This window comes from Patella vulgata, chromosome 5, assembly GCF_932274485.2.
Source record: "Patella vulgata chromosome 5, xgPatVulg1.2, whole genome shotgun sequence".
NCBI classification, from domain to species: domain Eukaryota; kingdom Metazoa; phylum Mollusca; class Gastropoda; family Patellidae; genus Patella; species Patella vulgata.
Genome location: NC_065883.2, coordinates 19,013,591 through 19,040,104, shown reverse-complemented (window position 1 = coordinate 19,040,104; position 26,514 = coordinate 19,013,591). Strand labels below are relative to the sequence as shown.

The 26,514-nt window shown below is 35.5% G+C and overlaps 1 protein-coding gene across 1 annotated transcript; it reads left to right on the top strand.

Annotated features, from left to right (window-relative positions):
• The first annotated feature begins 217 nt into the window (after positions 1 to 217).
• LOC126821902 (sodium- and chloride-dependent GABA transporter 1) lies at positions 218 to 24,874 on the top strand. Its single transcript, XM_050550515.1, has 14 exons — positions 218 to 323; positions 9,121 to 9,319; positions 10,921 to 11,052; positions 12,499 to 12,832; positions 14,849 to 14,981; positions 15,253 to 15,387; positions 16,044 to 16,147; positions 17,784 to 17,908; positions 18,053 to 18,165; positions 19,219 to 19,350; positions 19,702 to 19,801; positions 21,241 to 21,341; positions 22,494 to 22,661; positions 23,653 to 24,874. The coding sequence occupies exons 2-14, from the start codon at positions 9,148 to 9,150 to the stop codon at positions 23,743 to 23,745; spliced, it is 1,842 nt and encodes a 613-aa protein (XP_050406472.1). The 5' UTR covers positions 218 to 323; positions 9,121 to 9,147; the 3' UTR covers positions 23,746 to 24,874.
• Positions 24,875 to 26,514: the final 1,640 nt, after the last annotated feature.

Here is a 26,514-nt window from a genome sequence, read left to right as displayed (position 1 = left end):
ACATACCAACAAAATGGTTTAATAACATTTTAACATTTTAAAGTACTTTTCGTCCGTCTTGCGACTATTCATAAATAATGTCATTCTATATATATATATATATATATATTATATTCTTTTGTAATGCGTACCAATTTTTATCAAAGGAAATTCTTTATCTGCATGGTATACCACTACTTACATGAATACTCATTTTTCAGGCTATGAGAAGACAGCGCCAACACTAACATGGCACGCTTGAATGAGCAAGAAATGTGGCCATTTATTAGCAGTAGACATTGTATGTATATTTCATATTCATATACGAAGACGGAAAGCCCAAGGTTAGTCCATTTTTATTTTTAAGTTTGAACAATTTACATTGATGTGTGAAAAACAAAAATGTAAAACAAAATAATGAAATGAAAATGAAATTGCTACTGACGCCAAGTTCAAACACCATGAATAATTTACATTGAGTTTTAAAAAGCAAAAACATAAAACATATTAATAATGAAATGGAAATGAAATTGCTATTGACTCTTAAGATCAAACACCAAGAATGGAATTCAGATAATTAATTTTCAGTGTTATAAGCACACACGGGTTGTAATTTGAATATACATGTAGAAATGGTCAACAACAACAAAATAAAATATCTTAAAGATAATATGATGATGTGATCAGGTTATTAATCTTTTTCTTGTTGTATTGGTTGTTCTTTTTTTCTTACTGAGTTTAGTTTTTGTTTAAGTTTCAATAGTTTGTTTGTTTATCCCAATGAAATGAAATAAAAGGAAATGGGGTTTAACGTCCTACTTTTCTGCCCCAACTGGGCTAATGAAGATGGGCATACGCCATACACTATGGGCGGAATTTTATTTGGACAGCGGCACTTCAGCTTACTCTTATTTCAAATTTCAACTGTCAAAGGTTATTTTACGTGCACGCCAATGTGTACACAGTACTCCGGTTTTTCGTGCCATCCGAACAACTAGACACGTTCCCCCAAGATAACTTTTATTATCTCTAAATCCTAATTATTTGTAATAAGATATAGAATATTTAAAATCCATTAACCATAAACTTTTTTTTTTCCATTCATTAAACCATGAATCATATCTGTATATCAATGAAAGCTTGAACCATTAAGATAGTCCACGAACAATTTCTTTTCGTGCAATGTGTTTTACATTTTCGAGGCGACATTTTTTATGTACTCAGGGGCCGTTGTAGTTTTCGAAATCGCAGAATAATTATTATGCGGCAATGTTTCTCTTTTATTTCGATGTAGATTATGTGGATTAGGTAATAATATGTTACGCGTATGTGCAGGACCTTTTGGCCCTAGATTAATTGTAAATTAAGGGAGTTACAGCCCTATAATGTATTTGTAATCAAAACCTGTTTAAAGTAGCTAAGTCTCTAACTCAGTATCATTCAAAGTCTTCGACATTGAAAACACTAATTATTATTTGTCAATTTAAATCAACATTGATGTTGTAATCTTACCGGGAAAAGATGGGCTTTTTGATATCCAATATTTAAGACAAAATAAACATATTACCATTGGTACACGAATCGTGTACCATAATGCGTTTAAGGCCCATTTTTAACAAGGGACTCGAAGGACGAGGCTAGACATATTCCACAAATCATGTCAAACGGTGACGGCATGCGCATATTCATATCTGGAGAGTATGCGCAATAAATGCTATGTAGACTAGAATAACCAGATGCTAGAGATTGTCAGTCGATTGAGACTTCTGGCATATTTCGCCGAACATAACTGATTTGAAATCAGAGTAAAAACAAAAACGATTGAATGTAAATCAGTTTATATACATTCATATTACATTATTATATGCGTTGCGACCCATTTGTGTCAATTTCTAGGCCCCAAATAATAGCGATTTAGCTCCTTTAAAGGAAGCACTTAACCATCCACTACTGTAGCTGTTGTCAACGACGGAAATGTCTAGTAGTGAAACCATTTCTATAGGAAACAGAACGGTTTTATTTATTAATAGTTTTATTATAACAAGAGTTTAATGGCGACGTTTTCAAAGAAATGTATTGTCATGAATTGTTAATTACTATTAGTGTCAGTTACAAGAAAGTTTATCGAGCGCAGCCTATGGCCTTGGGGAAAGCAAATTATTCACGCGGAACTAGTTGACCACTTTGAAAATACATAATTGATTAAGACAAACTAATACAGTTTGCCATCAGAGTATCTTATCAAGGACAGCAGCACTACGGACTATTCTTATTTCGAATATTCCGACTGTAAGGGATTCTTTTAGGTCCACGGGACCTCGGTTTTTCGCACCTTCCGTTCTACACCACTGACAAAGGGTAACCGACCAGGCAGGAAAATACAGATGAACCTTCTCGGCCAACAGCGGCGATAACGAGAGCTTCTGGTTAGCGAACCAGTGTCTTACCCACTAAGCGCCCCTTATTTATTTTTAACACCGTAATTCATACACACTTTTCATATACTCAACTTACACTGTCTGTCTATAATTGTTATGTTTTCGAGTTTTGCCCCCCCCCCCCAACCCATTAAAGTGCAAGAAATATTCGAGCCGCAAAACATGCATGTACCTGAAGCCCGCGGCCTTCCTTGTTCACAAGGGTAGATACATGATTTTTCCATAGGGGTTGGGTGGGTTTCGTCGAGCGTATCGAGGACAGCATATTTGGTGACACTTTAAAGCGATTATGTAGAGAAAACAAGGCAAATTCGACCAGAAATGATATTCGCTGCATTAAAAGAGAGGGGGGGAAATGGGGTTAAACGTCCACTCGACACGAACTAGGTCATTTCGCTGCATTAAAAGAGAGGGAGAGAAATGGAGTTTAACGTAGGGGTCTTTAGCAGTGGGAGGAAATTGGAGGACCTGGAGAAAACCCACGGGGTTGGACAGGCGACCCTACTCCTTGTCACGTGCAACCGGGCAATCGAACCCACGCCAGTTGACTCAATGACAGACCTTATGATACAGTGCGCACGTGCTAAGCCATTCGATCATCCACCCCGCATTTCAAATTTACCAACGCTAGCAAACCTTATAGCATTGTTATCAACATCTGTTTTTCTATTGCATTAAAAGAGTTTGTTACACGTTTTGTTTTGCAGTTTCATATGTTCACACAATATTTCCAACAAAGAGATGTAAGAAATGAAAAAGAGCCAAGTTTTAAGCAGATCGAACTTAATAATTGTATTTTAGGTCTTTGAAGCTTGATAATTACAAATATACTGTTTATTTTTTAAATATAATAAACGATATTATATTTATTATATTTCATGAAATTTTATGTAATTGGCACTCAGTTATACATGTATTTATAAAAAATTGCAAAAGCAGTATCTAAACGGCCAATTAAATTCCATCGGAAAATGAAATAGACACATTTTATGTTATACATGTATAATGACGTTGGAAGCGGGGCGATGCGAACAAAATGAAATTACATTTTCATCTACCAGGTTTTGGCTAAATAACTCTTTTTATGTGTGAACTGTCAATTACAGACTAAGTTGATTTAGTACACACTATATATAATATATACGTGAATATGTGTGAAACTATTAATTTCCCAAAAATATTAATTAATGAAATATAAAGTCATCTTATTTCTCTATTCTTTGTCTATAAATTTAAAAACAATGTCGCAATGACAATATTGCTACATTTCTTCCCCCTTTAAGAATATATATATAAAATATAGATATTCTAACTAATTATTCACGCTTCAAGCAAATATAAATGATTACTATACTATAAAACTAAGCTGTGAAAACCCCCCACAAATAATCAAAAATCAAAAATCAAAAGTCACATGCAAAAGCGCTCCAAAAAGTTCATCACTGTAAAATCCTATGACAATTCACTAAGCCTAAACCTATACACAGAAAACACCAATTGTCTTTTTTAAATCTTCAAGTGTCCTAATTTCAAAACACTATAACACATCACGTAATATTTTATAAAGTTCAGTTTCACTTAAAATTCTGTCTCAAGATTTCTCAATTTGGTAAACTGGTAAACCATTTCTTCTTCTTGGATTTCTATTGGTCTGTTTCAGCTACCATAGTATCAAGTTGGATTTCTATTGGTCTGTTTCAGCTACCATAGTATCAAGTTGAAATTTTTTTTTTTCTTCTAAGTATGATTGGTTTGTACAATTTTATCCGTCAATTAAACATGTCATTGCCATCAGACCAAGAACTAACTATTCCTATATTTTATCATTAACTTTATTTGTAATTAAAATTTATCTTCATTTAGTTATTAATAAACTTTGATGTGTTTCTCTAATTATAAATCTTGAAACTAACTTTGACCTCTTGACCTTATGTTAGTAATCTACAATTTTATAATTTTATAATTTCCGTTTGTGTTTTAGAATTACGCCAAAACAATTTCAGTATTATTTTTTTTTGACCTAATCATTTACAATTTTGTATTTCGTTTTTTTATTAACGCTATCTACTATTACATAAACATTCCCTTTATTATTACATTAGCCAGGATGACACACAGATATGGCCACTATCTGAATGACAACCCATTTTATCCTACAGTAGGACGGTAAACCAAATTTTATTTAATTTATCTATAACTATGTTGAGAGAAAATGGCTGTACACTCCATTCAATCAGAACACAGTCTACATTTATATAAACATTACATTCCAAGCTTTCAGTTACTATATAATTTAATATCATTCAACTCATCACTGAAATCACGTGACTTTTACACACCTCAAATTTACACAATGTGAAAACTATTGTTTATAATAACCAGACATAATGTGAAATTACTCATTGGTAACCACCTCGCATGAACAATTTAAAGCAAAATTTAATTAATGACAAAATAGCATTTAGCAAATGTATATTTAACGTTTATATTACGTTTCTAAAGCAAAATTTAAAATACATAAAATTATATACGGATACAATTTACCGTATATTCCCACTTTTCTAAAAAGTGTCGTAGTCTTACATTAACCTCGTATAATGATAATCTCACAATTTAACGAGCCATTAATTTTAGTTTTCCGAGGAAAAACTATAACCAACATCCCTAGATTAACCATATGGGATTCAAAAGTTAAATTACTTAATTTTGAAACCTTGGACTAGAGCTTCAAAATTACACTACTCCACTTATCTAACCACAATGGACGACACAAAAACACGAATATTAGCAATTCCACCTTTAAGTCAAAAGTTAAATTACGCAATTTCGTCTAACTCGACTAAAACTAAAATCTTGAGACTTTGGACTAGAGTCCCAAAATTACATTAGCATTATATAGCTAATTAATCACACATACGAACGACACAAAAACACAAATAATAGCAATTCAACTTTTTATTCAAAAGCTGAAATTATTCAAATTTAGTCTTACCCGACTAAAACCATAATTCTTGAGACTTTGGACTGGAGCCTCAAAATTATATTATATACGAAACAACAAAAAAACACAAATTAACGAATCACAGTAGAAAGAAACGGCCATCTTGGAAACTAGAGTTAATCACTCACCAACATCATCCTTAGATCTGCCGTCTTTCTACTGCTATCCGGAGACAACATTAGTTCCTTACTTTATTCCCTATTCCGTTTCCTTATTATTATTATTCCTTAGCCATATCAAAAAAAAAAAAAAAAAAATAATTTAAAACCTACTCCCTAGAGACCCTCACTTTAACTTTAATTTTATTACAGGTCATGTTAACCCGATAATATACGCACCTAACCAGTAACATTATATTGTTTACTAAACCTGTCTATCAAAACTAATGAATGGCTATAATGTATTCTCTAACAGTTCAATTTCATATTTAGTTCCTATTCAGATTTTAACCTTAAATTAATATTATTTGGTCTGTAAACAAGTTTAACACATTTAATTTACCAAACAAAATGTATTTACCGACTTCTGCGAATATCTTCACCAGATTTCGTATTTCCACCAAAATTTGTTTTGTTGCTGGATTGTACAGGTTTTCTTCTTCTTAACGTCTTCCAGGGTACCCGATCTTTTAGTCACGGAGCCAAATCAAATATGTATTCTTCTTCTAAAGTGACTTCTTATCCTAAAGGTCGAAACTTCGGCACGGCACCAACTCGAATATGTAAGACTATGCTGTGATATGCAGTCGCTGGTTAGATGTGGAAAATATGCCGGGAGAACTCCCTACACCCAACGTGTGATGCTATGCAGTCGCTGGTTAGATGTGGAAAATATGCCGGGAGAACTCCCTACACCCAACGTGTGATGCTATGCAGTCGCTGGTTAGATGTGGAAAATATGCCGGGAGAACTCCCCACACCCAACGTGTGATGCATACTCTCTTTTCTTCTAATCTTCTTCCAGGTTACTCGATCTCGTAGTCAGGTGCACCAAATCGAATATGTATTCTTCAAGATTCCCTTGAAGGTCGATCCTGTTCACGGCACCAAATCGAATATGTAGTACCATGAGTCTTTAGTCAGACGTGAAGAGCGGGGTGGGAAAACTGGTCGCCACATCCTACATACGACCCATGCATCTTTTCTTACTACATATTTCTGTAGCCTGTGATCGTCTAGAATTTGTCTCTAGCTGTCTTTACTTCTGCTTCACGTTGTGTATTTACTTCTTACTGTTTTCTTAAGACGTTTGTCTTACCAGAAATAACAATGCAACAGTTCGCTTCTACATTTTATATAGCATAGCCGAATACATGTATACAAACACAGATTACAATACAAGCTAAAACCGTTTCTCAACCTCGCGGCTGTCTAGGAACGCAGATGGAACCTCTCTGGAATCTAATGGAAGTCTGATTTAAAAGTTTACTATGATTTCTTTTATAAGTCTTATGGATATCATGCACAATCAAGTCTGATCATGGCCCTGAACTTCTGCAATTAACGATATGATTGGTTAAATTAAGCCAAATGATGCAATGGTAAATTTCCATGCACGTGATATCTCGTGGTATTTTATAGACACATGTTTTGGCTAAATAACTCTTTTTATGTGTCAACTGTCAATTACAGACTAAGTTGATTTAGTACACACTATATATAATATATATGTGAATATGTGTGAAACTATTAATTTGCCAAATATATTAATTAATGAAATATAAAGTCATCTTATTTCTCTATTCTTTGTCTATAAATTTAAAAACAATGTCGCAACGACAATATTGCTACAGCCGGTGGTGACAAGCAGTATTATACGGTGTCCGGATTAAACCAGACTTTATTTTATAAAAATAATGTGTTGGTGAAATATACCTTGTTTACGTTGTTTTGACGTTGTTTACATCACGTGACCTTGACAAAATCTGCACGTGACCTTAATATTTAGATCTGAGAGTCGTTGAGCCCGTGTCCCTGTTCCGCACGATGGAGACGGTGGAGCGAAACCGGGAGTGGAAACACTCTTTAGCTTCGTTATAGTAGTCGATCGAGATAATTAAGTCGATCGATCGAGACAAGTCTTCTAATAACTCTGACGTCTCATCACGCGGCGTACAATCATTGACTCAATGGCGCGTGCATTGTTTACATATGACGTTACAGGTTCGTTCAGAATGGAGTGTTTCACTCAGTTTAATACCCATTTACAATAAATAGGAAATGATTTCTACCTACAAATACGCCAAACGTCTTTATTTATTTTTCAATACACAAAAAAATATTTTAGAATTTAATTTGCCGGAGGAAAAATTAAATATTTGTGGCTCGTAAGTCGCATCGATGTCATCCTTATCAGTGATTGTAGCGGCCTAGCGAATATTCACTTCTGATCAGTGTGCGATCGAGTGTAAATATAGGATTTATTTACATCAGGTATATATAACAGCTACAGTTACATACATACAACAACAATACGGGAACATAAACTATAAGGAACTAGTCTACGACAGGAACACCATTCTGCCCCTCTGCCAAGGCAGCGGCTGAACTTGGGTGAGTCCATGCACGCCCAAGCCTCTCTTCTCCGCCCGTCTATGGTCGTCTCTAGTCGACTGCTTAACTGTCAGCAAACTCCTCGTTATATACCTTCGGACAAATGGTCATACATGCAATTGTCTCTTTTATCTCGTCATGGCATGCTTACTGACCAGTGCGTATTCCTTTGCAGTAAAGCGGAACGTGTGCACAGATCATATGTAGTTTGTAAATGACATATGGGATTAATTACATGTTTAATTAGATCATCGCCAGTCCGTGCCTTAAAGTTGCAATTTCATATTTTTAAGTTATATTTTTAAAATTTATTAATATAAAGCCTTAAAATAGATGGTATCTATAAACAGTCCTACCTTGTTAAAGAATAATCTTATTAATCCTATAATTCACTATTGCCAGTTGAGAAATTGTCAAAAATATCATTTTCAACTTGAAATTCAAACGTTTGAAGATAGCTATTCCATGTGGGGAATAGAAAAACAAGGGAGGTAATTGTGTTATTATTTCCGGGGTCAAAGGATTTGTAAGTGGGAGAATAATACCTATGATCGTATAATAGTGAGTTGACAACCTATTGAGCAAAAGACATAGAAATAATTATGTTTTGACTTTCTTAGAAAATATGAAATTATCGCTTTAACAGAAGTTTATACAGAGTTGAAAAGTCAATATCATATATTTTCAAAACCAGCAGAGGTCATAAAGCTCTATGCACCTAAATGATCGTTCAATTTGATGAAAGGTATAGAACACTTTGTCACACAGTATACTAAGTCGATCGATCGAGATCCATGTAATTAGGAAAAAACAAAATCGTTGGATGTCTTTTTGCAGCCACCGTATTTTAAAGACTCATCCTTTTATATTGCTATATATATTCACCTTCACAGTTCAAGTTAAAAACTCGATCAGTTCTAACCATGGACGTTTAAAACTTACATTGGTTTCTTTTAATTTCACACAGTCATTTCTATGTGTATTAGATGGATACTGTAATAATGATTTGTACTTATGACATAATTATAACTGAGCCGTCTAAACCTTTCGTTCAGATCAAATCATGTACTACAATTATTATAAAATTACCCAAGCCTTTTATTTCATATAAAACTTGATGACGTGTTTTATACTACTTGTTTTTCCCCAGTTAATATTTAGAAACATTTAATGCAAGATGGAGCAATTACAATTTGCAAACGAAAAGGAAGATATGGTGATGGCAGATGAACAACCGCATAGATTAAAATGGAAGAACAAAATGGATTTTTTACTTTCCTTAATTGGATACGGAGTCGGACTCGGTAATATCTGGAGATTTCCATATGTGTGTGCTATGAATGGAGGAGGTTTGTATTCTATCAACAAATATGTTCTATGAAAAATAATTACCATCTGGGTCAACTTAAAAAATAAAATATAATAACTATTTTTGAAATCACCTCCAGTAAAATATAATCCACTGTACAGTTAATTAAATTTTCTAATGCATAAACCGTAGATTGGCGTCAATCATTTCGTACTACAAAGAAGTGACATCTAGGTTCAAGGAAAGTAAATGACCAGGCTATGAAAACAGAAATACACATTTAAAACGTAAAGGAAAATTACAGCTGTAGCATTTTTATACGTCCACATTTCAGTGTGGTATTAGGTTGTCACCCTTTCCGTCGGCCCGTCCCTTAACAAACAGCTTGTGAACGCGACAGAGGATACAGTTTTCAAATTTTGTGTGGGGCATTGTGATCATTTTAGGACGTGTCCTATCGATTTTAAGCGTTCCGTGAACATTTGTATCAGAGTTATGCCCACTTTCCCCAAAACCTAATGACGGGTGTTTTTTTTTTTTTAAATTTAATGGGGTGCATATGGGTCACGAGGGGGTTAACCCTATCGATTTTCAACGTTCCGTGACTTTACGTTCTGCAGTTACCCCTTTTCCGAAAACCCAGTAAACGCGATAGTTTAAAACGGATGTTTTTGAAATTTGGCGGGAAGCACTGGGGTTATGCTGTGATAAATCCACGTCTTCCCGTTCCGGATTTACCCCCTTTGCCAAACGCCTTGTGAACTTGATAGAGATTGCAGTTTTTAATGGAAGTCTTTCAAATTTGGTGGGAAGCTATTAGATCATGAGAGGACGAACACTGTCGATTTCCAGCGTTCCGGATGTTTTGAGTCCTATTGATTTGTAGCGTTGTTGTGATTCAAAACCATGCACATTGCGTATACCTAGTTCGATCTACAGAACAGAATTTAGATGTGACTACATCAAAGGAATCCTAGCAAGTCTTCCATCCTAAACAAAGTCGGTCTATTAAGTCTAGCCTAAAACTGAATCTGAATATTTTATCAATCTCGTTTTACCTATATGTACATAAATATAAATATCCTAACTGTGTGACATATGTGGTTGACTTTCAATCAAAGTATACATTGCTCATTAACATACGTCATTTTAATACTAGTTCAAGCATAGATAATGAATGGAAAGTGAATATATTATTGAATTTCTGAACGAAATTATCAGACTTTGAAGATTTTACGATATAGTTTCGATTGGCAAGTAAATTGGTACGATAATAAACAAAGTCCCGGTTACCCAGTTTTAAAGTAACTTATTAAATTGCGATCGTGTTTCAATCCACTGAAAATCGCTATCATCCGATGGTTTAAAGAGATTATTATCGGCTTGTTACACGAAATACCTGCCATAGACAGATTTATCTCTTGCACGACGCATCCTTAAGTTTCAAAGTATATGGTCACTGGAGCGTCTTGAGGTATGAAAAATATAGCGAAACTTAGATATATGCATGTTATTCAGAGTGCATACTAAACGCATACCATTTATTCGTTTCGGGTAAATGTTACCTTTTCGTAATTAAACATATGGATTATTATCATAAATGTCATAGAAATAATAATATACTGCAATTTGTTGTTTCAGCCGTATTCCTTATCCCGTATGGAATTTTCATGATATTGTTAGCTTTTCCACTGACCTTCTTAGAGCTATCTCTTGGGCAGTATTCCGGGAAAAGTACCTATGACGTTTGGAACATCTGTCCGGCATTCCGAGGTATCGTATGTCATATTCTAAATAAAACAAAATCAGTTCCTATCCCGGTTAACGAATTAACTCTCACATAATGTTGATACCCCCCAGCTGGTGTAAAATAATGTATCAGTACATCAGCTAATTAAATATGATTTATATAGTATTCGAGGTTATTGTTAGGTTAGGGGTAGGGTCAGATCTAGTCGTTTGCATTAGGGGTATGTCAAAATCTACTGATATTTACTAACATAAGTACACATATATAATAATATAGCATAACCTTGAAAAGTAGGGCATCAAACCCTATTTTATATGATGTAATATAATCATTAGAACTCTGTAAAGGACAAACACAACATTTTCAGGCAATGGCTATAAGCCAGCAACAGCGCTGTAAACGGGGACAATTATTCCAGAGAGGCAATCATCCTGCTATAGCTCTGATTAACGATATGGCTCCTCCTTATAATGTACTAATAATCCAATCTGACCTGAAGGAGTTCCCCGTATGACTATCTAAACATTGTAAAACTCCTACTGAATTTACAAGGTTTCAGTGTGGCAGCTAAGAACATCTGAATTTTGATAGACTTCACCAAAGGAACTCAACTAGAACAGGCTCCCGATTCATGAAATGCTTGGTCAGATATGATCCCATAGGCATAATAAGTTTGTAATTATTTGTAATGACCAGGGACACTTATAAATCATTGACTAAAATTGCCCAATGCGCACAACAAATATGCCTAGCTAGTTACCACAAAAATTTAAGTACGAGCCTGAAATGCAATGATGGAGCTTGCTTTAACAAATGTTACAAGATAACGCCAGCATAAACGCAGGTTAACTCTATTTCATCATGCCGTCTACGCTACAATTTGTACATAATATTTTCAAAATCATTTTTTCTGGAATGTTTTTTCAAATCTCTGGCTATGTACTAAATTATGTTAGCTGGGAATTATATATTTTAGATATACTCAAATTTGTAACCAGAGAGAGAGAGAGAGAGAGAGAGTGAGAGAGAGAGAGGGGGAAGTAGGGTTTAACGTCCACTCGACACAAACTAGGTCATTTCTGGACTAACACATGGTTCAATTTCATTTCAATAATTCACTTGTGCGTAGGGGTTTTTAGCAGTGGGAGGAAAGCGGAGGACCCGGAGAAAACCCATGAGGTTGGACAGGTGACCCTACTCCTTGTCACGTACAACCGGGGAATCGAAACCACGCCCAGTTGACTCAGTGACAGGCCTTTTGATACAACGCGCACGTGCTAACCATTCGGCCATACAACCCCCAAATTTGTAATTACAATATCGCCTAACTGTATGTAGTGGTTTATCGTTACATGACCAAATGAAACTCTTAATACAATTTTTAAGGAGCAAAATAAATGTTTTATATAGCCAGGATCCTGAATGTACCCTTGCTCGTAATATATTGCTTTCTGGTTTTCTCTTTGTAGGTTTAGGAGTATCTATGAGTTTTATGTCGGGAATATGTAATTTATATTACCAAATGATTCTAGCTTGGATTTTATACTATTTGATTCATTCCTTCATGTCACCGTTACCATGGACAACCTGTGATAATTGGTGGAATACAGACACGTGTTTTCTTCATCAAAAAATGGCAAACAATTATACGGGAATGGGGATGAATGTTACAACCAATGTAACAGATAACATGTCGAATGTTACAGCCTATACGTTAGGTGATGCTGGATATTCCCTGATTACAGGAGAAAATAATACCAACATTTCCAATAGGGTCTACACTGCTTCAGAGGAATTTTGGAAGTAAGTCATATATACTACATACGTATCGCTATTAGTTACGTGTAAATATAAAATTTATTTACATAAGGAAAAGTAGTATTCAACCAAGCAATTTTAAACCAATTCCATCTTTTTCAAACAGAAAATCTTTTAACTTCTTATTTTAAACGCCAAAATATTATAAGTTAAAAGCCAAAATACTTGTTAAGAGAGAGAGAGAGAGAGAAATGGGGTTTAACGTCCACATGACACAAACTAGGTCATTTCGGGACAAATATATATGGTTTTAATTTATTTCAATAATTCGCTTTAGGGGTCTTTAGCAGTGGGAGGAAACCAGAGGACCCGGAGAAAACCCACGAGGTTGGACAGGCGACCCTACTCCTTGTCACGTACAACCAGGGATTCGAAACCACGCCAGTTAACTCAATGACAGGCTTTATGATACAGCGCACACGTGCTAACCATTCGGCTATCCAATACCCCGAATTAAAAAAACAAACCATAGTAATTTATATTCTTATGACTCACCTTACAGTACATTTGTCCACATAATACGCTTATCTATGTTTTCGCGCCACCCTACTTCAACGCTTTTAAATGATTTTCAGTCCGTTTCTCAAGCCTTGCAGAAACATGAATTCAGACTAGTACAAGACACAAGGATATTCCAAGTCTCTAAACTCATTCTAAAGAAAATTATATATAGAAATCACTTATGATCGACTTTAGGTAAGATTAGATAAAGCGGTGACAGTTAACGCTATACTAGTTAAAAATAGATAATGAAAAGAGAATATGTTGAAAATTTTAGTCAAATTACTTCACTCTAAGCCTAGTTGTCGACGATACAATTATAGCTTAGCCTATAACCGCATCCACCGCAAACCATATATAGTCAAATCTATTTAATATCGGAGGCATCCGATGGCATCGAGAATTGATTATGGTCCTGGTAAGTTAATTAATGTCTAATTAATAATTTATATAACATTTAAGACTTAAAGAAAAAGTTGCAATAGTCAGATTTAGCTCTTGCTTAATGCCTGTTTAAGCTTTCACTTACAAACACTTGACTGACCTGCAATGATAGAAATTTCAAGATATCTTTAGAAAATTTGATATGCTTTATCATAAATACAGAAAAGGTAATTATAAAAATTTAACAGGTGTCAGTGAGACCTTCTTCTTACAAGAAAATAATATTTTTGCATCAATAGATGATAAGACTTGCATAAGATGGAATTAGACATGTGTACGGTTATTATTTCTTGACTTGATCTTGTGTTCTCTTCACATCTCGATTAGACCAAAAAGGTATACAACAATCATTAATCGTTTCCTGTCAGTTAAACTGACTACCTCAAGTGAGTTGGGGAAAAATTAAATTGCATAGTACTTGCATTATAAGTTGTATTGTTCAACTTGGCAAATTACCAAATTTGCCTAGTTTGCTTCTAGCATTTCACAATTAGAATATGCTCAAAATTGTATTATTATAGGTATATAGAAATTTAAATAAGATAAGAAAACTAAAGGTCTTTATTATTTCTTAAATCTGTATTATTGTTAGTTATTTATTAAAATTCCCAATTCTGCAATATGGACAGAGCAATATTATCTTGCACACTGCCTCTAACCTATAGACAAATGACACTGATGTAAAACACTTAGCGGGAGCGCCCGGTTTGGCTATTATAGACGTCACTGATATAAACTATGATACTTTATTACGAAACCATTATGGTATGAATATATACATAAATGTGTCATGTACGGACGTCGCGAATCTATTTAAAATATTTTGTCAGTTTCATTTCTTTTCGGTTAATTTTTGACAAAATTATTATGTGCCAACGTTAGATGAACAGTAGATACTTTTAATGATCGAAGTTTCATCTACTGGCAACAGATCAAATTAAACATGTAGATAAAGATTACTAATAAGCATGTTGTATAGAGTGCCGCCAACCCCCAAACAGATCTCCCTAAACCGACAAATCTTATTTTAAAAGATTAATATACGTTGTTTTCCAGCTACAATGTATTAAGGATATCAAGTGGGTTAGAAGAGTTTGGTAGTGTGCAATGGCATATGGCTGTTGCACTCTTAGCTGGTTGGATAATCATATTTCTTTGCATTGTAAAAAGTGTGAAATCCGTAGGCAAGGTTTGTAACTTTATATAGAGTAGCATAATGTCGAAGACGGAGATCCCCGCGAAAAGTTTAACTAATCATTTTTACCACCCAAAGAAAGCAGCTATTATCGCTTACGCATTTCGAGTATTAACAGAATGGCAAACATGTAAAATTCTAAATGTTGACAATACTGTTATCAAACCTTTGAGAGCTTAGATTGCATAAACTAACTGGATCATTTTTACAACTATTTTAACCATTGGAGGCGAAATCCATTTACTTTTTCAAATTTTACTTACAGGTAGTATATGTGACGGCTACATTACCTTACATCATTATAACAATCATCTTAATCAGAGCTGTTACTTTACCTGGTGCTATAGATGGCATCAAATTCTACATAATTCCTGATTTTACTAAACTAGCTAATCCGCAGGTAACGAATTCTACATATTCCTGAGTTTACTAAAACAGTTCCAGGAGAAAACCCCACGGGGTTGCACAGGACACCCAACTCTTTGTCACGCCAGTGACAGACCTTATGATTTCACGCGTAGGCGTTAAACCACCCAACCTCCCTAAACATTGGTTATAATCTGTGTAACTTAAGATTCAAATGCCGACACGGAACTACTTCGCAAAAGAAATCAACACATGTAATTAAATTAATTCGGCAATCTTCTGTTTGGTCTAGAATAAAGGGGCCTATTCACATTATGCTATCGCATTTTATAGAAACGCAGGCATGGTTGAGCAAAGAGTGTACTCCGATGGTTCGATGCATTCTGATTTGGCATTAATTGTTATTAAAAAAAATGGTTAATGGTCGCAAGCTATCAAAATCGACAACCCAATTATAGTGTATTGTGAGGAGATATGGTAATAAAGTCAGGTAAACTTTGGCTAAATGAACGCTGTACAAATCAGTTTAAAAACCTATTAATTATTTGTGGACATTTGAAACTTGACACAATATAGAAGATTTAATAGCATTATTACCCGATGTTGTGGTATCATGGTGGTTTTGAACTATTGTTATTGTTGTTTTCATTTCAATATACATTACTCTTAAATATTTATTTCTGTTTTTAGGTATGGTCCCAGGCTTTGGTGCAGATGTTTTTTTCTATGGGTATGGGCTGGGGGGCATTCATCACCATGGCAAGTTACAATAAATTTAATAATAATGTCTTGAGGTAATTTTTAAATGTTTATTGTTATAACAGAGTATACCAATATTTAATAATATTTAAAATCAATGGTTCGGATGGGACGAAAAACCGAGGTCCCGTGTACACATTGGCGTGCACGTAAAAGATCCCTTGGCAGGTGGAATTCGATATAAGAGTAGGCCGTAGTGCCGCTGTCCGGGCAAAATTTCCCTCATAGCACACTGTATGGCGTATGCCCGTCTTCATTAGCCCAGGTTAGGAGCAGAACAGTAGGACGTTAAACTCCATTTCATTTCATTTCATTTCATTAAAATCAATGTTTGTATGTATATAATGTATAATGTTTCGTTAACAAGTTGTGACGTATATTCTATTAGATTTGGGGGACGAAATCAGTATTATTAAATTCAGATAACAATTTCGTTTCGTTTATGTGACTTGTTTGGTGTCTCATTTGAGTACAATATAAACAAGATTTTGTTTAACTAATCATTTTGTGACTACGCAGTCCTGACTAGGCTGTTCCACGACGTTATACAGTGTCAAAGGTTGCTTTTTGAGTCCCTTTAATCAAATCTGGATCATTAATGTCTTTTTCCGTCATTTTTATCTCAGAAAGTGTTGTACGTCTAACTCTTCATAAAGTTTATCAACTTGTACATCAAGCGCTCAATGTTCGCGTGTGACCTTTGACATCACGCGTGCAGAAATTCCTAATCGTTGGGCTGTCGATTAGGGGAACACTTACATACCCTCCATGAGTGTTTTTCGGGGAATCCAGTATTTTTCTAGTAAGATTGGATATCTCTACTTTCCATATATACCAAAACAGGAATACTTTTATTGGAAATAATCACCCGATAAATACTTTTCTTGGAACCCATCATTAACTGAACGATAATAAAGATTGTTGTGTGTAGACGGGTCTTAAATGTTGTCGATTTCGCTTAATGATAGACCCATCATCACTTTAGCCACGTTGACTATATTGTCAACAGTTTCTTCTTGTCCTTCCATCTGGTTCCACCGATGGTGATACCTCAGACAAGTTGTCTTATCTTTTTATGCTTAGCGCACGCGCAGAGGTCATTCCTGTGGGATGAAACCAGAGTACCCGGAGTACACCCACGAGGTTGAGAAGGTGCCCTTATCCGCAAGTCACACACCAAGGGTTGAAACCACGACCGTAAGCCAGAGGTGGCCGGCTAGCTAGAGCTCGAAGTGCTACACTTTAGACCACTAGACCCCCACCCCCGTCAAAAGTTTAATTTTACACTACATTATTACATAATTATCTAATATACTTTCTATCAGAATCGTCTTCGGTCAATGACTGTTCAACGTGGATAAACCTAATCATACCATAACCCAAATCTTAAAATTTACTCAATTCACCACAAAACGAAACCCACCCCAATACACATAATAAGTGTATTGCAGTACATCATTAAATATAAACAAAGCAAAACGGAATTGTCGAATTTAAGTAAATATTCTCAAAATTTAAAAGACTAGGGAAAAGAAACATCTCTGACTAATGCTTATGTTATATTCATAAGCTTCTTGTCCCTTAACTCCCCACTCTGAGTGTCGGTGATCACTTTGCTATTTCGGTTTATCAAATTTCCGGATTCATATGTATTCCTTCTTTGTTTTTCAGAGACACTATAATATATTGCTTTGCTGGCGAGGGGACCAGTTTTTATGCTGGTTTTGTTGTTTTCTCTGTTCTTGGTTTCATGTCACATAAGACTGGTTTAAACATTGCTGAGATTGTACGCACAGGTAATTCGTTATTTGAATTATTAGTCGTACCCAAAAACCCCAAAAGAAACAAAAATACAAAAGAAACCCACAACTTACCAGCACCCGTGAGTTTTTACGGTATAGTTTTGGAAAAGTCTTAAGTTATTGTTTTATATTGAACAGGTCCAGGTTTAGTGTTTATAACATATCCAGAAGCTTTGGGCCAATTACCATTACCACAGTTGTGGTCGATACTTTTCTTCCTAATGCTTGTGTGTGTTGCTTTGGATTCAATGGTAAGCTCTCCTTTTGTTACAAATACACAGTCCACCTCCATATAAAGACCCACAGAACCCGCCAAATATCTCTATTCGAGGATGATCAGTATATACGAAATTGATATTTTGACTAATTCCGCTAGGTCTTCCCATATTTCCAGTTACTTATCGGTACGTCGACCTCACTGGGTTTATATCTACAACGCCAATCAAGGGAGTTGATTTTATGTCAGTAGTTTTTAACCGCAGAACCGGTCATTAAACAATGACCATGGAAACTACTGTTACATGTAAAAACTAAACCAGTGTCTTTCATTTCTGCCTTACCTTTCCCCGAAATATGTTTCCTATTTCCCGAGTATAAAAATGATGTAAACCACTGGTCAAAATGCAATATTCAAACCATTATATCTAAATTATCTGTAAATCAAACAGACCGACGCCCTGCTAATAGGAAAACATCTAGTATATTCGCATCGATTACAAAGTATATAATTATGTGTTCATCAGATAGGACTTTTTATACGTTGCGATCCTTTTACATCTCCAAAAATGTGAATTTCTAAATGGACGTCTTGATAATCTGGCACCTCTCTTGGTTGATATGGGAGACGCGGTGGCTCAGTGAGTCAGACGCAGGCTGGTTAACCAGGGGGGCTCGGGTTCGCTCCCTGGTCTTTGGTATTTTCCAACGTATAGTTTCTCCATATCAGTTATGTTGGGTGGTGCGTCTGACAAGGAACAGTGTGTAGTCGTTCAGATCGGACGAAAACCGGAGGTCCCGTGTATACATTGGTGTGCATATAAAAGAACCCCTCACAGTAGGAATTCGAAACAAAGTGTAGGCCGTAGTGCCGCTACCCGGGCAAAATTTCACTCATAGCACACTGTATATCATATGCCCGTCTTCATTAGTCCAGTCGGTGTAGGACAGTAGGACATTAAACCTCATAGCATTTCTTAATTGATACTCTTAAACGCACAAACGGATCGATGACGTTTACCATAGGTTTTCAGGCACAAGTTTAAAGAAATGATATGATCAATACATTTCTATTTGTTATACAACAGTTTGTTACCGTGGAAGTATGCGTCACGACAATCACAGATTTGATACCAAAAGCTTCTTCAAAAATACGTGTTATGATAACAGCTGTTACTTGTTTACTGATGTTCCTCGTCACTTTAATATATGCAACTCAAGTAAGTTAACCTTTAAATAATACTAAATTAAAAATAGGATTCTTGAAATGTAACATTGACTACTCGCCTTGGTGTTCTTGTTCATGTTTTTTTGGGGGGGAGGGGGGAGGCGATCTGCCAATTCATGCATGATCGACATTAAACCAGGCATCACAATTTCAGGATGCCTGCGATGATGTCATACTCGGTTCCTGGTCCATAGTAACCAATACTTGTTCTGTGATCATTTTTAACATTTTATTGTTATTGCACATAACTTTTTAAAAGATACATGTACAGTGCTGTTTACTAACAGTTATAATTTCTGTGATATATTTTACTGTTTATTATGTTCGGTTTCTTGTTTTGCAGGCAGGGATATATATATTTCAATTAGTGGATTGGTACATAGCGGCCTTTACACTATTTCTTGTAACTGGTCTTGAGGCGGTTGTTATTGGGTGGATATACGGTAGGTGATTAAAAAAAATGTTCAGACGCAGTGTTTCGACTGACATTGGTGGACGTTTCATTGATGCTTGATTGACGTTTACATTATGTTTGATTTATATTTAGTTGATGTTAAATTGATGTTTGGTTGACTTGTAGTTGGTGTTTCTTTGATCATTGTTTAGTTGATGTTGGTTGATGCTTGGTTGATATTTGTTTGCCGTTTAGTTGATGTTTGTTCGATTGATGTTTGGTTGTCATTTAGTTGATGTTTGTTTGATTATTGTTTAGTTAATGTTGGTTGATGCTTGATTGATATCTGGTTGCCGTTTAGTTGATGTTTGTTCGATTGATGTTTGGTTGTCATTTAGTTGATGTTTGTTTGGTTGACGTTTAGTTGGCGTTTGATTGATTGGTGTTTAGTTGGTATTGAGTTGCCGTTTAGTTCGCGTGTGTTTGACTGATTTGATAAGTGATTGTGTGGTTAATGATATGTCTATTCCATATTTGGAATTTAGTACTTTGGTCAGTATATGACGTAAGCAACTAGGGCTTTGGCACCTGTAAAAGAGCAAAACCATGACTTGAATAAACAGACGACCATTTGATTCTCAGAAGGCCATGATGTAGTGGTTTGCAGAGTCTAGCCGTGCTTGTTAGACTGCTCATGAGTGGGGTGGAGAGAACGGCTTTAATGTATACCATTGCTTAAACCTATGTAACCTGTTTACATATAAAACTGTATACAAGAAACTATTGTATTGTTTTTTTCTCATAATCATACGATTTGGTTGCGGTAAATATGTCAAAGTGAAGTCCAAGAGTGGAGAATTACAATAACATCCATGCCAGAGTCAAACCACTAGACGACCAAGACTATTAAAAGATATGTAGCAGGGGAGTGCTACACACAGGGGTCCTTTTGATATTGGCATGTATCGAGCCGTAACTTCGTGGATTATGGCTCCTGATTGTACGAAAAATCACTCTAGAGGTCACAAGTCTTATCCAGTTGTTATGGAACTTAAAATGTATGTTTATAACCCAAAGATCTCGGTTCCTTTCGATATTTGCGCATATCGGACCGTAACTTCAAGGATTATGGCCCCTGATTGCACGTTAAATCGCGTTTATATCTGTCACATTTGGTATCCAATTTGGATAAAACTTAAAATATATGTTTATATCCCAAAGATCTTGGTTCCTTTTGATATTGTCGCATGTCGAAACGTAACTTTCTTGCTTATGGCCCCTGACTGTAGGAAAAATTGCTTTTTTAGCTTGTTTTCTGCCAATGTCTTGCAAAATGTGGGCGTATCTTGCATGGAAACCGTTTATAATTTTTGTGTATTTTATATTTTTATGTATTTTATATTTTTGTGATAAATGTCATATATATTTGATTACACCAATGACACGCTTTGTTGTTTATTAATTATATACTTACTACTTTATTAACAGGAGCTGATCGGTATTTTGATGATATGGAAATGATGTTAGGAAAACGACCAACAATCTTGATTAAGATTCTTTGGAAATTTGTGAATCCGGCCATTTTATCTGTAAGTGTTTACTACAAAATGCATCATGCCTCGTAAGGTACCCGTCTTCATTAGCCCAGTAGGCGCAGAACATTTGATTTCTCTTAATGGAACGAATCTCTAACAACCACACAACTATAAAGCAAACGTACACAAAGGAATATTTAAAAATAGACTTATTACACCGATATCTAGATTTAAATATGAATTTAAGCCCAGTTAATTAACTTTTGAATGCATTACATTTGGCCCAAGTGTCTAATCCTCGAATCTATTGAACGCGTCTGGAATTCTTATAATTTTGAGATTAACCTGTGGCTATTTGTATTTTTCTATACATATGTGCGGAATGTCAAAATATCTCTGGATTCAAAAGGCCAAGGGGTTTCTTTCTTACTTGCATCAGTTCCGATCCGAACTATTAAACAATCTATTTACCCCACGGGCATCAGAACCGGACTTGGGCAAGTGCATTCTAAGGGTATCTCGGCCAACTGCATGGATACACGCCAGACCATTATAAACATTGATTCCATTAAAATACCATTAAGGCACTTTCCATTAATTCACTGTCATTAAATGTAATTAAAAGTAGGACCTTAAACGTCCGTTTCAGTTCATTTCATTTATAATTATTTTTTGTTAACATGGATATATTTTGTAGATTAACCAACACAGTTTGTGGTATATATGAAGGAGCCATGCACTTCATCTTCAGATTATTAATAGTATGTTTTCTTCGAGAAATAAAAGCTCCCCACCCAATCCTCCTACGTATCCTAAAAATATTTTAAAACTTGTAGTAGTTGGCATCATATGCCTTCTTATGAGGTCCACGGCTGTCAGTCTGATTAAAATGTCTGTAAGCATTTTCACTTGTCTATTGATATCGAAAATAATGTTAAACTGGCAAAAATATTTCTTGGGGACGATTCCGGTATATCCGGCCCCACTATTTTACTAACAGGAAGCTGTTTCTTAGAAAAGAGACACAACGGCCCCCCTGTTAGCCCAATGCTAGATCAGAGTTTCAAGACTGTCTTCTAAAACATATTGTACCAATTAAGACAATGACGTAAATTAGAGCAGCCTCAGTTTAAAATTATATGATTATGTTGTTTTAAATATATACGACCTGGATACCAAAAGGAGGATGTTATTTTCTGATTTCAGGTAATTCTTGTATTCACTTTAGTTCAATACCTACCACCTACTTATGGAGACTATGTGTATCCGCCATATACTAGTGCTATAGGATGGTTTATAGCTTTAATATCGGCGGTACCTATACCTATATGGATGATCCGAGAATTCATTATGAGAAAAGGTCCATTGTTACAGGTAAGCTTGAAAAGACAGTAGCCTGATTTTTTTATTTATCCTGCCTGCAAATAGAAAGGACTAAATTGTCCTGCCGATTCGTCACAATACAATTGTAGCAAACATGAATAACTATGTCATATATTCAGTAACAAATATCAACTATTTATGATTGCTATTTATTTAATTTTCGAAACACTTAATTACCTACTCTTTGTATATACATTGTAAATGCAAACAAACCTTAAAATATTTTAATCTGTAGTAGTCTACAGCAACGGCCAGCTCTGTCAAGGTATCTTAACATTTATCGAATACAACGAACGTACTTTTCTGTACAGGTGTCGGTGCAGAGTTATCGCCCTTGAGACACGATCGAAAATAACCCATAAAACATATTCCTGTATACTCTTTAATTCCCTTATTAATCTACATACATCGGATGAGTAAATTTTTATATCGATCTGGGAATGGCTGCCATGATTGGTGCACTTATCTGGGCAATACGCGTTTATGGTAACTATCACAATACAATAAAGCCTACCAAGGGAGTAATACCATGACGTGTCAGTCCACCCCTAAACAGAAATGAAATGGGGTTTAACGTCCTACTGTTCTGCTCCTATACTGGGCTAATGAAGACGGGCATACGCCAATTAATATACCTAGTCACAGAGAAGGAGCCCGCGAATATGGTAGGCCCGGGGGCCCCTTAAGCAGTTTATGTTCTCGCATAGTTTTAGGGCAAATTATAGTCTTGTGTTTACGTCGTTTTAAATAATTGGTCAGATTACTATTTACTAAGTGTGTACATCATCTATGAACACCAAAAGAAAACAAAATTCGCGGGGTCAGGCTCGTGGTCCATCCCTGCTTAGTCGAATACGAAAAGTATGTCTGTAAAATATTTACCACCTTGTATTGACTTGTTTAATTTGGAAAAGGGTCAGGGATTAATGCTAACTTGGTAAATCGTAATTTCAGTAGGGTCACCCTTATTTGTTTGTTTCAGAGAATAAAATCATCGTTTGAACCCAGCGAAGAATGGGGCCCTGCAAAGGACTATAAACTTGCCAGTGAAGCAAGTTCTGAACAAAATCTCTGAAAATTCTACTATTTATGCATTAAATGGTTTGTAAATACAGACCTGGAATGATTAGTCATTTTTATGATAATAGTTTCTTTTGATTCATATTTTACTTCATAGTCGTTTTCAATAATTGCAGCATAAATCTCTGATTGACTGAGATTTATCATCTATTGGACAATAGAATATGGCTTCCGTTTTTGAAATCCACATCAGTTTAGTTGACTTGTGCCTATTTCAACTAAGAATGATTTTCCAGTTACTTAATTGGCTGCTGTATCCTTCATTTTATCCACTACATGTCTTCGTCGTTGTTTTGGTTGGTGGCAGAATTTACCAAGTGGTAACGTAAGATTACGTACGTAGGGTTCAGGAACGTTGTCAATATTTGACGAAAAGTTCCATTGCCAATGCGTAACGGGAGTTTTTTTTATGTGGTTGATTATCCAGAATCTTTGGCCAAGTCAAGTAAGAGTTGCACCCCTTCCCGCAATAAATCCCATAATTCTTGCATTATCATAAACAAACATAAATCCTAACGACGAATTAGGATTAATTAAAAAAACATATGGCCCATGAAGAGAGAAATTTTACAATAAAAAAAAGATTAAGAGTGTTGGATTGAACTGGCAATGCAATAAAATGGATTTTCTGAAATGACATGATTAATTTCATGGGCGTAGACATCTTATTTTAGGACTAGTTACCTCCTTTAGACTTTATTTATTTTAATGTAAAAGACCGGATAATCTAGCCAATGACCAATTGTTCTCGAATGTTAACAACGCATCCAGACTAATATTCGTAGAATATTTTTGGGGGATGATAGAGACTATACTGCTCTATGTCACAGCACAGAGCAGTATTAACGGCATCACCGATAACAGATGCCCAATGGTCACCAAAGAAACATATGTTATGTGTTATGTTTTTTCTCGAATAGAGAAGATTTGACTTAAACTCAAGATATAAAAATACATCTTAGTGAGAAATTTTATTTACAAAATAACACCAACCAAATTATTTGATAATGTGATTTTGGGTATGTGCTAACGAGACCAATGGATCTAGACAGTGTTATTGTTATAATTCTTTGTTTTGTGTTGATTTTACATAAACATTAATAAAATAAAGTGTAATAAAAACAGTTTGTGTTTGTCAAACAAACTCCCAACCTTAATGGTTAAATGTAGGGGTTTATTTTTGCTGTGTTTTGTTTTTTTTTCTTTTGGAGGGGTGGGGGGATGATTTCGTCTTTTTTGATTAAGGTTGAACGACTTCCCCCACGCCCTCCCCTCCCCTCCGATCTCCTATGGTGGAGGCCCTTAACAATTTTCTACAAGTACATACAGTTGTTAACGGAAATAGGCCTGTAGATCCACTTGGTACGGCAGCCAAACCCCAATATAAGCACTGACATGGACACAGAGTCCCTCTAATGTATCATCCTTGTGGAATATTCGAGATGCCCTCCATGGAGCATTTTCTGTTTATTTAGTCAGGTAAAATTTAAAACATAATAATTCTCTCGGAACTCGGTTTGAAGGTGGTTTCTATAAGAATGTGACACTCTGAATCCAATTATCTTTGGTAACACTCCTAAAAGTGACGGCTAAATCCGGTAGGGAGTCAAATTCAACTCATTTTGGCGGAAAAATCATAAACGTCCCTCATATGGGAGTAATATTTTGAAATATGGGTTTTCGAGATTTCCTAATTCAGATATAAACGTACATTTGGATTGTCGTTATTACACTCGCTGTTAATCCAATACCCTGGCCCTGTTGTGCTGGAACGGACCCGAATATAATAGGAACCCCCCCCCCCCCCACCTCTAAGCGGAAGTTTGAGTGGAGCGCAACCAATGGATACAAGATTTCACCTTGGCTTACACCTGTTGTGCTCCAAATGAAATTTGAAAAAAAACATCATTATTGTTCTTCTCCATTCGAAGAAAGCAAGTGACTGTCGTAGTGCGTGTCTGTCTGTCCTTCAAACTTTTCAGCCAGCACTTACTCACTCTACTTCTACTCTTCTACAGAAAATCATTGGATATGGACTTGGAAGTTTTAGGTACCACCTGGATGATTTTGTTATATCAGAAATGGGAATGGGACTCAGTGGTCCAGTGGAGTCGGGGATTTTTTAAAATATAGGGGTTGGGTGTCAAGTGCTCCATTACAGTCAAGGATTTGTTCCTGGGGTTGCAGTCTTTCATAAATGAACAAGCCAACAGTGAGGCTGATGTCCCCCGCCGAAATCCCCAAATAAATAGATGGCACATATTAATTAATCGCACATCTATTTTTAACAAAAGTATCGAGCAATCAAACTGATTATCAACTATACACTAAGTTTCATCACTCTCTATCAGATTGAATCAAAGTTATCTTGTCCCTTTAACAAAGTATCGAGCAATCAAACTGATTATCAACTATACACTAAGTTTCATCACTCTCTATCAGATTGAATCAAAGTTATCTTGTCCCAAAGCATCGACCAAGGAAATTGTTTATCTCTGCTTAGCTTTAGCTCAATATGTTAATCATTGAACTCAGACAAGACGAACATCTACATCAAGTTTAAACATTCTACCTCAATTAAAAGCAGAGTCGTTATGTTCGAAAGTCTTGACCAATCAAAATGCTTATTGCTCCTTAGCCTAAGCAGACAATTCTCATCATCGAACTTAGTCAAGGTATTGATGTAATAAAACTATACACCAAGTTTCATCACTCTCACTTAATTAGAACTAAAGTTATCGTGTCCCAAAGCATCAACCAATCA

Bases quoted from the DNA above. Each gene is read 5' to 3' on its own strand.
- LOC126821902 (XM_050550515.1), top strand. From the start codon at position 9,148: ATGGAGCAATTACAATTTGCAAACGAAAAGGAAGATATGGTGATGGCA. The intron at 15,388-16,043 runs GTAACGAATTCT...TTCTGTTTTTAG, and splicing joins CTAAACTAGCTAATCCGCAG to GTATGGTCCCAGGCTTTGGT. The intron at 18,166-19,218 runs GTAAGCTCTCCT...GTTATACAACAG, and splicing joins GTGTTGCTTTGGATTCAATG to TTTGTTACCGTGGAAGTATG.